At 32.1% G+C, this 13323-nt stretch overlaps 1 protein-coding gene across 2 annotated transcripts in view; it reads right to left on the reverse strand.

The window, feature by feature from the left end:
• LOC111515974 (myogenesis-regulating glycosidase) overlaps nt 1–13323 on the reverse strand; it is a 55411-nt gene that overhangs the window by 19041 nt on the left and 23047 nt on the right. For both annotated transcript variants that reach the window (XM_074169940.1, XM_074169941.1), the window contains exons 6-10: nt 12855–13042; nt 10067–10179; nt 9857–9976; nt 9635–9776; nt 3551–3713 (exon numbers count right to left, since the gene is read on the reverse strand). In XM_074169940.1, the coding sequence (XP_074026041.1) occupies nt 3551–3713; nt 9635–9776; nt 9857–9976; nt 10067–10179; nt 12855–13042 (726 nt within the window). The remainder of the gene's footprint in view (nt 1–3550; nt 3714–9634; nt 9777–9856; nt 9977–10066; nt 10180–12854; nt 13043–13323) is intronic.

A 13323-nucleotide genomic window follows, 5' to 3' on the forward strand; every position in this document is an offset into this window, starting at 1 on the left:
CACACGAGAAATGTCAAAATTGGAACACACCGGCTTTAAACAGGAGTCTACAGGTTTTAAATCCTACAGTTCCTAAAATATACGATCTATCAAAAATTCACAAGTCTGGTAAGTCGTTGTAATGGTCTCCGCCATACATTCTCCGACTTATGAATTTGATAAATGACTGAACAAACAGTTTGAAAGTTTCTCAATCACACAACTAAGTTTGAGTGTTGTCAATTCATATGATTCCATAGAGAAGATTGAGGGTGGGAGTTGCGAGATGAGGAGATTTTAGTATCATTTCATGTAGTATCATGTCTTCGTTGTTTCCAAGTGTCCCCATACTAAAAACTATTGAATATTTGAGGGATCTTCTGTAGGTCAACGGTCTCAGTGGAAAAGTAATCGAAGACTATATATGAATAACAAAAATCTGCATGGAACAGAATTGCTTACAGTTCAACAACTGCGGTTATTGATACAAAGAAATCAAAGGGAGAGGACTTTGTTTCAACTTTTAACAACAGAACCCCAAATATCAAGTTCACATATGGAATTGAAAATAACGAAGAGTTGCCATTTTTGGATGTCCTGGTGATTGGAATTGACCAGGCTGTAGAATTTGATGTTTACAGGAAGAATACCAGTACAACACAGAATGGCAGGTTTAAACTTTCTTGTTCATAGGCTTGTTACGTTCTCCTTGAGAACGTACTTCGGAAAAAGGTACGATATTAAATAAAATTTCCAGGGGCATAGCTGGGATCAATGCGTATTCTTCAATGAGTTGATTAAGAAACGTAAATTTGGGGAGAATCTTCATAAATATTCGACTTTCCAAAAAGAAATGGTTTCAAAATTTATTGTCCTTCCATATGAACCAAGAGACACTAACGAATTAAATCGAATTTTCAAACTAGACAAAATGTTGGAAAATGAAAAGTCGGGGATATATGAAATGAACTGTAAGGACTGTGACAAATATGAAGCGGTCAAACGAAACGAGAGCCATTAGGACTTGTTTCAAAGAACACGCAGTACATATCCGATTTCGAAGAACTCAAATATCTAGTGTCGCCCAACACGTCTTGGAGAACGGATAGAATAAATGAAAACTGACTGAAATTCGTGAGATCGGTGCATGACACTAGATTTTTTGATGCTTTCGAAAGTTTGGAGGAAGCAAAGTGTGGCATGAGAACTATGAACAGTGATAACGGTCTCATTCCAAACAGCCCATTGAATTCCTTTTTATGAATCACACTGATGAAATCTGTAGAAACTTTCACGAGAAAATTTCTCGCAAATTTCTATCCGAAATCATTAATGCGTATCCGAAAGTGAAAGTGTTTCTTGTTAGATATAAATTAGGAATTTTATAGTTAGGAATTAATTTTCTTCGTCTCCAGAAGACGCCAAATCGGTTGGTAAAACACGCGTCGAGAAAAGTATCGCATTTTTGGATATTGCTTGTTTTGGTTTTATTCTTCGTCAGATGTTTCAGTTTTATTTTTCATTGTCTTTGATGGTAAATGAACATCTCATTTCCCATTTTACCTTTCAATTTGAAGCAAAATAAAGTTTGCTTGGTATATTTGTTAAGAGTATTCGTTTGCCGTATCACATGAGTAGGTGTGTTTTTTCTTCTAGTGCTAATTGATAATAGCCAATGGATGTTCCAATAGTTTATTCAGAGAAGAGGTTGTTGTCAGATCAGTCAATTTTTTACTAAATGGGTTTGAAAAACATGCACATAAACTAAAAATATACATTTTATGGAAAAAAGTTTTTGGCTTTCTACTACTATCTTGATAGAAAAAAAGAAGGATGAGGGAGTCTTCCAAAGAGAGGAAGGAAGTAACTCGATACATGAATGTGTAGATCATGCAAAGAAGTAACTTTCAGACACAAACTGAAAGAAAGTCCTTCCGAAACAGCTACTTTCATATAAACATTGAATTATACGAAAGAAAAAATTCTTTCGAAACAAATACTTCTTTATGAACACTGAATTATACAGAAGATACTTTTCTCTACTCAGTTCATATTTCAAACATTCGTTGTGGAATAAGAATCAGATATCATTCACATGAGTTCTACTTTGAATGAATGGTAACAAATTGCACTTACATAGAACACTGCCATCCTCACTGGTATACACCGATGTTTCGCCTTAAGACACTTGCCCTGAGGCTCTTCAGTATCAAATTTGATAACATTATAGGAAATACACACACTTTATTCATGAATTAAGATTTTTTAATATCACGGAATAAGCTTGATCTGCTTATGTCATCGATGACATCGTAATGACATTCATTCACCTATTTGATTTAATCCCAGCTTTGAGGCGAAACATCGGTGTATACTGAAAGCCATCTCTGGCCATATTATTTTCATAATTCTTTGTTAGAGAGCGCTGAACAAACATATACTCATTCATCAAGATATCAATCAATCTATACTCATATTCCAACTGGGGAGCCCCCGTGGGGGAAAAAGGGACGCGTTTACATATGAAAATTTTCTTTTCATCACTGTTTCTTCATACCGCTATATATTCGGAGACTGAAATTTTTTATTTGGGTTCGTTCTATATTGTGGTGTGCAATAAGAAAGGGTTTTCAAATATTCCAACTGGGGCGCCAGCCGCGGGACAAAAGGGGCGCCAATTGAAAATAAATTGTATTTTCATCACTGTTTCTCCATGGGACGGTTCGCTAGTCTTGCAATATCTGACGTCAGTGATATCATACTATATATATATATATATATATATATATATATATATATATATATATATATATATATATATATATATATATATATATATATTTAATAATGAATGCTTCTCTGAATAAACGAATGACATGTCCACTCGTTATCATCATTTACACTAGAGTAAAAAATTATCAACTTCATGGTAAGGTAAACAGCTATCATCAATATTAATTTTGAAACAAAGTAATAAATATTACCAGCCAACCTTTCATCCCAAATTGAAAGGTATTGATGGAAAATTTAATATTTATTCGTCAGTAAGGAAAATTTCTTTGCTATAATTTTGAAATATTTGCGTACTACAAATTAATGAAATATTCATCTTCAAATGGATTATGTTCATTTGCTATAACAACATGTCAATAAACTAGATTCATTTGCAGTAAATGAAATATGTATTTACCTGTCCTCTATTTTAATTTTTTTTATTTGAAAAACCTTGAAAAATATTTACCAGTAACAATGTTTTTTCTTCTTGTATCCTCCATATTAAAAATGATTTTTGCAAATAAAATTCGATATTGGGTACTTTTATATATTTACTGTCTTTCGTTTTCCTTAAATGGTGGCTGTTTCATTCGTCAATGTGAATATCATTTGTAAACATTGAGGAAGAAAAACTGAATTTTGTGTAATTTGATATCCGTAGAGGAGAGTAATTATTTCTTTCTGTTCTTTGTATATAGAAAAAATCATGTGGACATCTTTTTGAAAGAATTTTCATAATTATTTGTTGTTCTTTCATTATTGATATGCCGAAAAACTTTACTAAAATTGAACTTACCATCGTTACAAGCTAATGCTTCTGGATCAGTAGGATCAATCCACCATATAGGCGGGTTTACCGGTGCTCCACTACGAATACATTCTTTCATAGCGTCTATTATAACACTGGAATAGTGCTTATGTAAATTCACGAATTTCTTTACTAAAGCCGGAGCATCAAACTGAAAAAAAAAACAAATTGATATATTTTTGTTGCAAATCGTACGTTAATAGGTAAGACCTCGTCAATTATCAGCTTGGAGTTTCAAATTCCGGAGTTGGTGTGCTCAGGTAGACGATTACTAGCTAAGAGAAAAACTCATTTTGAATCTTCGTTTGCAATTTATCTACTTCATTATGATATATTCATTCGGGTTCCACGTAAATGATATTAAGTATTCTATTATAATTGCTATAAAATCAATTGATTTTTCGAATAACTTCTTACGCAAGGTTTGAGTCACAAATAGGTAAGTGAAAAGTGAATGATGGACAGTCATCTCGAGAACATGGTTGTAATAAGCACTTGATATATCGACAGGTCAAAAACCCAACATGTATTGTGACCTCAGTGAACGTTTGTAGAACCTCTTATTGATTATTTCAAAAATAAAATGTGAAGTTTGCATTCTCTATTCAAAAAACACACTGCAATGTGAGATTTTCACTTGAAAGTTTACAAAACCGCGGTTTTGTAAATTTTCAAGTGGAAATCCAACAATAAAACTTTTTTTGAATACGTTATAATGGATTTTTATCAAGGGTCTGTCAGTTCAATCATATGTTTGTTTCCCTGGAAAGCCAAATTTGAAAGGAAATATTCATTGGGAAAGAAAGTGTTTGGCTTTCTACTACTCCATCTTGATATATGTCGTGTATGTCAATGTTTATATGAAAGTAGCTGTTTTAGGAAGGCTTTTTCTTCCAAATTTGTGCCTTTGCATGATCTACACATCTATGTATATAGTTACTTCTTTCAAAATTGATTACTTCCTTTCTTTCTTTGGAAGATTCCCAAATTTTTCTATATCAAGATGAAGTAGTAGAAAGCCAAAAACTTTCTTTCCCAAAAATAAGTCACTCCTAAAAATATAATCCTTTCAAATAAAATACTCATATAGAAACAAAGATTTAATCAAGTGCCTTTGTGATTTCTTTCTACTTTGAAAAACAAAGTATTGATTAATAATTGGAAAAGAACAGATCTGTAAAAATTACCATCTCAACTAATCTGTAATATCAGTGAAATGAAACATAAAAAAAGTCTGTTTAAAATCTGTTTTTTCGTTAATCAGCTGTCGCCCCCATACAAACGACAACTCTCAGAAGTTAAGAAACTTGTGCGTGTGATTTCTAACACATAAAGTTCTAAGCCTCTATTTTTAAAAGTTAATCAACCATGAAATAAAAATCAATCAGCTGTAGCTAACTCGTTAGAGATGGTAAAATATATTTTTCACTAGAAGGGTCAGAGTTTGGTGATTTCGGGGTGTATAAATAAAAGCAGTTTCTTATTAATTATTATTCATACTTGGAGAGCACGTCTTCATTTTTATTGTATTTCTAGACAAGAAGGTTACCTAGTGTAATTTCTGTCAGAAATAAATAGGACTCCGTGAAGCCACTTTAATTCAGTAATAATAATATAATGAATAATAATAATAAAGATGTATGACTGAATGAATATTACAAATAATATAACAGATACAAGAGAACAAATGAACAGAAAAATCACAGAAGCAGTTTAGACTGTTTGTATGTGATATGATATAGTGACACATCGCCGAGTAAAATATATTTGGGGTTTTCATTGAGGTCGCATGTAGGTTAAATTTTCAATAAGAGACATATGTGAGTTAAATTTCACACTTGTATTACTCATTTGCAATTTATAATATTGCTAAACATGCCAAACATAATATTGCCCAGAGGTATTTAGGGAAAACGAACTATTCATATAGATAGTAAAGAGAAGTGGCCCTAGTCCAGTACCTTGATGAACGCCATAAGTTACAGTTCTGGGCATACTTAAGAACACCATCAAGTTCCACACTCCGTTCACGCTCTGATAAATAAACAGGACAGAAGGTCGTAATGTCTTCCCTCGGATGCCATAATTATTTAGTTTTCCCAAAGTATTTTTGTGACAAACGGTGTCAAAAGCTTTGGAAAGGTTTATAAATATACCAAGAATTGGTATTTTCCCATCCAAAGCAGTATTCATGATTGAAGTTAGTGTATAAATGGCGTACTCGGCTGACCTGCCTTCTCTAAAGCCGTACTGATATTCCGACAATACACTGAATATATTCAAAAAATTAGTTAGTCTAATTTTTAAAATCTTCGAAATATTGGAAAGTAAGGAATTTAGTCTATAATTACATATTTTTCATTTTCCCCATTTTTATACTGTGGTTTTATTATTCCATATTTTGATATCTTTGGAAAGCATCCGGAATCGAACCATTTGTTACATAAGAATGTTAGTGGTGACCTTATGTCATTGGCTACTTCTTTCAAAGTTTCCGATTGGTAGTTATCATACCGGGGTGACTTTTTTTATTTTAATTTTTTTATTATTTCCATAAACTCGAGTTCGTTTGTGGGGTAAAGGTGCATTGTGTGTTTCAGATTGAAAGACTCAATTCTATAATTTTGTAATTCAGGTATTTCGTTTGCCAGTTTTTCCCAATTCGCTATGATGCTTTTTGAAATTATCGGCAAACTCCATTTTTTCTATGATAGACCCATCATCCAATTCGATGTTGTCGGTAACTTCTTATTGGGCATTTTCTCCACACACATTCCTTATAAACTGCCTATTATTAGTTTCTTGTATTCGTTGGGAAAAGAAAGTTTTTTTTGGCTATTTAAACTAATATAATGAAACTCGAAAACTGTTTCAAAAATAAATTGAATAAGGCACTATCATTCATAAAATGCACACGATGGAAGTTTTTAGCCTCATGAAATAAATTAATATACAGTCATTCAAACAAATCTTGATAAAACTTAATATACTGATAATAAAACATGGAAATGGATTACTGATAACAGGCTCATTTTTCTTTTTCATTCCAAAAATGGAATCGGCACCTGAATTCTTAAATACTGTCAAGAAGATGTCTCTGAGTAAATCCGATGGCTCAGAAAACCTCAAAAAAACGGCTCAGCTCAGATAAACGGAATGTGTACCCGACTAGAAACCACAATTAGTTCCGCAGACGTTTGTATTCACCTGTCTATGTTGTAGAAGTATAAATGATGAAAAATACTGTAAAAGTATTGTATACTACATAGATGTACATACTCAACCCGAAATTCACCAAACAAATTGAATTTCTCAGTTGAGAAAGCCTTGCAAATAGCTATGTGAAGAAAGGATTTCTGTCGTTGAATGAACTTGGTTTTCTGGTGAGGATCATTTCAGTGTAGATGCATGAACAAGGTGGACAAAACTTCATTCATCAACTATACATATTCAAGAAACACTTCATTGAGAAATTTTCACTTAGTGAACATCTCACAATAAAGTGAGATTTACTTAGTGAATCTCTCACTATGAAGTGTTTCTTGGATACTTTATCGATGTTCATCAAAATCGGCCGATTTCATCACATACTTATTATCTTGTTTGAGAATCGCTACATGCCATACATACCATTCCGACGGTCTAAAATACCCGTCATACTTCCCTCAAACATTTGAGGATTTTTCAATATTCGAAAAACTATTTCTATAAGTATGGCAGTTAAATCGTGGTCACTTTATGATTTTTTTATATCAACAGAAAGTTTTTTTTCTCCGACATCATCCATAAAGGAAATGTAACAATTCGTATAGCTCTACTCAAAGTAGAGCCATACAAAGTAGAGCTCTACTCAAAGTAGAGCCATGAATATGATACCATAGCCAGTTATCGAAACGGCTCGCATGTAATAAATAGAAGTTATAAAGCTTCAAATCCTTTTTGTGACATATGTTAATATTAAAATAGTGGAAATGGAGGAAAATTAGTTGCATCATTTAAGTATTTAACAATTTAAAAGTGTGAATTATGATTTTAAAAAGCAAATTTATTTCTTAACTGATTATTTAAACAATCAAAATATACAAAAATCGATTTTGAACAATTAAAAATTAAAATTAAGAGAAATTGTTTCTTAATCATAATCATATCTAGCGAAATTTCATTTTGCAATAGTTATAAAAAATCATAATTAACAAATTAATAAATTTTTATGAACCTTTCATCCCAGGATCGTATGAAGTATATATATATATATATATATATATATATATATATATATATATATATATATATATATATATATATATATAAATAGAGATTTTATCGAGTGTGCATGATATAAATCAAAAATGAAAAACTCCAAACAGGGGTGTTTGATATATATATATATATATATATATATATATATATATATATATATATATATATATATATATATATTATATAATATATATATATATATATATATATATATATAAATATATAAATATGGAGAACTTACTAACGTGAGAATAAAATATAAAATGGTTCAGAAACAGATAGAAAAACATTAATAAATGACAGTTGATAAAAATTTTGGCTGACAATGTCAAGTGGGAAAATTCTGAATGATACTCGAATTACTAGATTTTTTATTTTCTTTATCATATTTCAGTAGGTACGTGTAAATTTTGCTAAGACTATCAATATCAGTTCGTTTATTCATTGAATGTTCTTCGTTATTAATATGTATCATTTCCAAAAATATTCTTTTAGTTGTATTGGTTTCTCTATCTAAAGTATTTGGATTTTCAAAATTCATTTTATGATCCTCCCAATTAACATGTTCTGTTAATGCACCGAATTAACATTTCGTCTACAGTCGCTCTTATGGGAAGTGATGCGACTACTTAGAGGTCTAGATGTTTGTCCTTTATATGTTTTAGAACAATCCATACAAGAAATTTTGTATACTAAATTGGATTTTTGTTTATTTTAAATTGGAGCTTTTACTTTACTGTATAATTTAGATATAGAAGTGACATTTGTTTTAGATATTTTGAGGTTATTATTTCGGAATACATTAATTAATTTTGGTGTCAATTTTTTACAAGATATATAATCTTATTATTGTAGTTGTCCTGACGAAGGTGTGAAATATACCGAAAGCTTGACATATAACAAAGAGTTTTCTTTGTAACAGCCCAGCTATTGACTGCAACCTCACGAATTAAATCGATTTATAGTTAATCCAGTCACTAATTATTCTGTTATATATATATATATATATATATATATATATATATATATATATTATATTTATATATATATAATAATATATATATATATATATATATATATATATATATCAAAAGGGCTCCACGAAGTTTAAAATTTATAGGCCAAATATGTATACCTTTTATCCCATTATTTATGCTTTTTCAAAGCATAAAGAGCTTTTTTCAAAATTGCTTAAATAATAATATTTTTTGAGTTATTAACTCTTATTTTGTTAATAACAATTGCAATTTTTTACCTACAGCAAAATTCTTCAAAAACATTTCTCTATAGGTGATTCCGAATCGAATGAGCTATCGCTCATATTTTTAGGACCTTTATCTCTATTTTTCATGTTTTTGAACTTGTTGATTATTCTACCAATGGAAGCACCATACTGTAAGAAATGACTCACCAAAATCATTCTTCATTTCCCGGTTTGATGTCAGTACGCTCAAATATATAGTTTAAATTAAATTCTAATTGTTACAAAAATTGGAATAATTGGTGTTGAATATGCACGGTTATAATAACGGAATATTACTAACTTCTAAAAAATCCATTCAAGGATATACCTTTCTCAATACGAAAAATTCCAAAATTGCAATAAATTCAAAAAATGAATTGCAAAATTCATATTATCCCTCCCGAGAGACACGGGTGGGATAATATGTGAATGTGAGAAAATGCACTTTACGGTGGTAAAAATTACAGAATCATTTTTAGAAGCCAATATTTAGGAATCCTTCCTAAAGGTTCAATTAATCGAATAGAAATTTATTTAGATCTAAATTTTACTAACTTGTGAAAACTCACTTCAGTGCTGGTAATATCCCAAGGTAAATAACTGAACTGCATAGCTGGCATGAACGTATTTGCTTGGGTCCAACGAACAATCAATTCAGCTGTGGGAACTTGGCCGCTATACCCATTTCCACCTATCATATCTGGTAAAACCCTAAAATAGTTATAAATTTAGATAAGTTGACATAACACTCTTTTTCAGAGTTAATTTTCTGTCATTGTTTTGATACTAACATCGTATATCCATTCATATTCAATTGTAGGAGAGTGGTAATGAGTGTAGGTAATCCATTGTCCATTGTCCAAGAAGTATCCTTGTCAAGCATTCTGACAAATATGGGCAAATCTTGTGTTCTGAAAAGAAAACGGATTTGGGTACCTAAAGTTTCAATTTCTTCCTATTCTGATAGGTAATTATTTTCAGTTAGATGAGATTAAATTTACCTCCAAGCTGATCTCACTTCAACGAGATCTCCAAATCTGGCACATGTCCTCACGTACATTTCAGTGAAAATATTGGGTATGAACTCTTCGTCAACATTCTTGTAAACTGCGGGCTGGAATTGAACGTGGTTGAACATTGAACAATAATAACAATAAATTCGATATTTATGTAAAAGAAGTTTTCATTTTGTACTATAGGTTTTATTATATTGAAATAACGAATTTGATCACATATCAAATTGTCTAAACGATCAATTCTTTCAGGCCAGTCTCAACTCACCCACATTGTAGGTTAATGGACTGGCACCTATCAAAAAACAACCACTCCCCGGATTAATACCACGGAGGGCATTGGATTATATCCGACAGGTGGTGCAGGATTCTTCACAGAAGCAATTCCTGCATATGATGTTGGCGATTCAACTACTAGAATCGATTTTCTACCCCGGTCGGATATAATCCAACGCCCTTCGTGGTATTAGCCAGGGAAGTAGTTGTTTTCTAATAGGTGTCAGTCCATTATTCTACAGTGTAAGTGTGTTGAAACTGGCCCAACTAAATTGTTCTTTTAGATAATTTGATTCACAGCCAGCCTTCAAATGTCTTCTCACTATATGTGTTGATCACATATGTTTAAAACATTCCATATTTTGGGGAAAAAAATTTGACTTTCTACTTTTCCATCTTCACACAAAAAAATGTGGGAATCTTAAAAATGGGAAAAAAATTTAATTTCAAAATAAACTCTGTATAAAGATGTGAAAATCATGCAAATACGTAATGTTCAGACAAAAACTACAATTAAAAGCCATTTCGAAAAAAAACTATTTTCACATATTTTCTACTGTTTTCTTTGGGAATCTGCTGAAGTATAGTGAAGGGCAAACTGAAAAGTTCACCTTGAAAAGTTACTGAATTACACTAAAGATAAAATATCTTCAAAACAACCCCTTTTATATGAGTACTGAATTACACAAAAAACCCTTTCTTTTTCAAAAATCAATCTCTGCTAAAAATATACCATCTTCAATTCCATATTCATTCCACGATTTTATAATACAGGTTTCTGCAGTTTATAAGACCGTTACATGCGTTTCATTAAACTGGGGCCACACTAGCGGCTAACGTCAATGCCCATTATCGCGATTATTATCGCGAAAATTTTTTGCCAAAAAAATTATCCTATCAAATTTGTCTATTTCTAGTCATGTGTGTCGAAATAACCAATGAAACCATCATTACACTGATAACTACCCATGGATAGTTTTCACGGGTAGTTATCACTTATGTCATGACATTGCTAAGCAACCAACACAATAAAGTTGTTTGACATTTCAGTAATTCAATTTATTTCGAAAATGTCACTTCCTCGCTTTGGTGTTCAAAATAATGCGGCAATTGACAAAATCATTGAAGAAAATACACCAAAAAATACTGTCAATAGTAAAAAATACACTTGGAAAATATTTATGGAGTTTTGTGACGCCAGAAAATATGAATTCTAGCTAAGAGTGGAGTTCAAGAACAGCAATTGTTGAAAATTACTGGGCACAATAATGGAAATTCCATAAAACCTTATTTGAATTTTGATCAGGAACATCATAACCAAATAATCAATAGTATGCGTGGAAACACCTATGCAGTAACCGAGGCAAATACAGCAAGATCAATGGAATATCATAATACGAATTGTTCTTTTAATAACTGTGTGTTCAATAAATAATTTTGTTCGAATTGCAAAAAATTTTCTCACCGAATATCCCTCGAACATTGATAAATAACTCATAATTTTATCACAACTTCCTCAAGCACGTTATTTTAGGTAACATCCCTCCGTCTTCGGCGTCGGGATGTTACCAAATAACGTGCTTTCGAAAACTGTGATGAAATTATTTCGTTAGTTATCAATGTCCTTGGGATATTATAGCTGATAATTTTTAACGCGCTAAAGTGGGTGGCTACACTTTATACGGTCAACGTGAATGCCCATGATTGGCGATGAAAACTGCGTTAATTTTACTTGGAAGATGGAACTTGACAGTGACACTGACGTAGTGTGGCCGCTTTTTCGCATTAATTCTCGCGTTAATCTCTTTGATGTACCGCCACTTGAGCTATCGCCCAACGCCAAACGGCAATGTTACTTTCGTTGTCAAAATATCGCGTTAAGTCGTGGCTACACCTAGGGTTACCGTCCATTATCGCGATAATTAATGGCATTTCTCGTTAGTGTGGCCACAACAACCCAACAGCTTCTTGAGGCGTGCCCAATACAAAATGAAAATGTCTAAAGAAACTATTGTATGAGGAAACATCTGTAGTAAACTTGTAAGTGAAAATTTGACAATACAGGATAGGAACATGGTCTTTCGAAAGATAAAAATTAGATCTGGTTTGCCGTGGTCGAAAAAAACTTGTAGCACCACTTCACTGCGAGAACTCACTAACGACTAACTGGGGAGCTCAGCATTTACTCGTATTAATAGTAGTAGGGTATGGGGGTGATGTGTCCATGAGAGTGGTCACTCCTGAATGGTTGGCACTTTTTCTAGGTTGTTTTGATTGGTTATTGACGAACAAGCTGTTGGTAAGATGTCGATCAGAGTTGAATTTAATTACATTGCTGGCTTACTTGAGTACCGAATACCCCGTTGTGATGACTCTAATGCCTTCTTTGCCTTATGCAAGGAGCTTCCCAGTTTGTCGTTGACCCACAATGAAGTGACACTTGAATACAGTAAGTGTTAGCCAATTTTGTCACACTGAATCAATGTTTGAGAAGGCTCACTTGGGGAGAGTAGTCCGTTTCACCAGCGTCAAACTTGAAACTTTCTATTTTAGGATTATGTTTTAATTTTTGTACTCTATTGGTCCACCATTTAACTGCTTCTGGATTCGTGAAATCGATTTGATGCGCATCTTCAGAATTCCACCAGCTACCATTTGTCATACCCTCAGTATTTGCGACGAAATAACCTGGAACAACAAATTCATTAACAACTAATAAAATACTGATCATTTTCCATCAAATTGAATTTTTTTAAAAATCCCAATCCTTAATTATTTTCACGTTAGTTTGTTTCCGTTTACAATAAGAAATCGTGTTGGTTACCCTGGAGAGGTATGGTGCTATACCGAAAGCTTGACAAAAAACAAAGACGTTATCTAAGTATCAAAGTTAAGGCTTCTCATATTTTCAAATATGTTTTATAGTGAAAACTCATCAAGCTTGCAACGGCAGAGTTACTAGTTTGGTA

The sequence above is a fragment of the Leptinotarsa decemlineata genome, unplaced genomic scaffold, assembly GCF_025532065.1.
Source record: "Leptinotarsa decemlineata unplaced genomic scaffold, Ldec_3_MD MMD2_P_RNA_scaffold_6, whole genome shotgun sequence".
Taxonomy (NCBI): domain Eukaryota; kingdom Metazoa; phylum Arthropoda; class Insecta; order Coleoptera; family Chrysomelidae; genus Leptinotarsa; species Leptinotarsa decemlineata.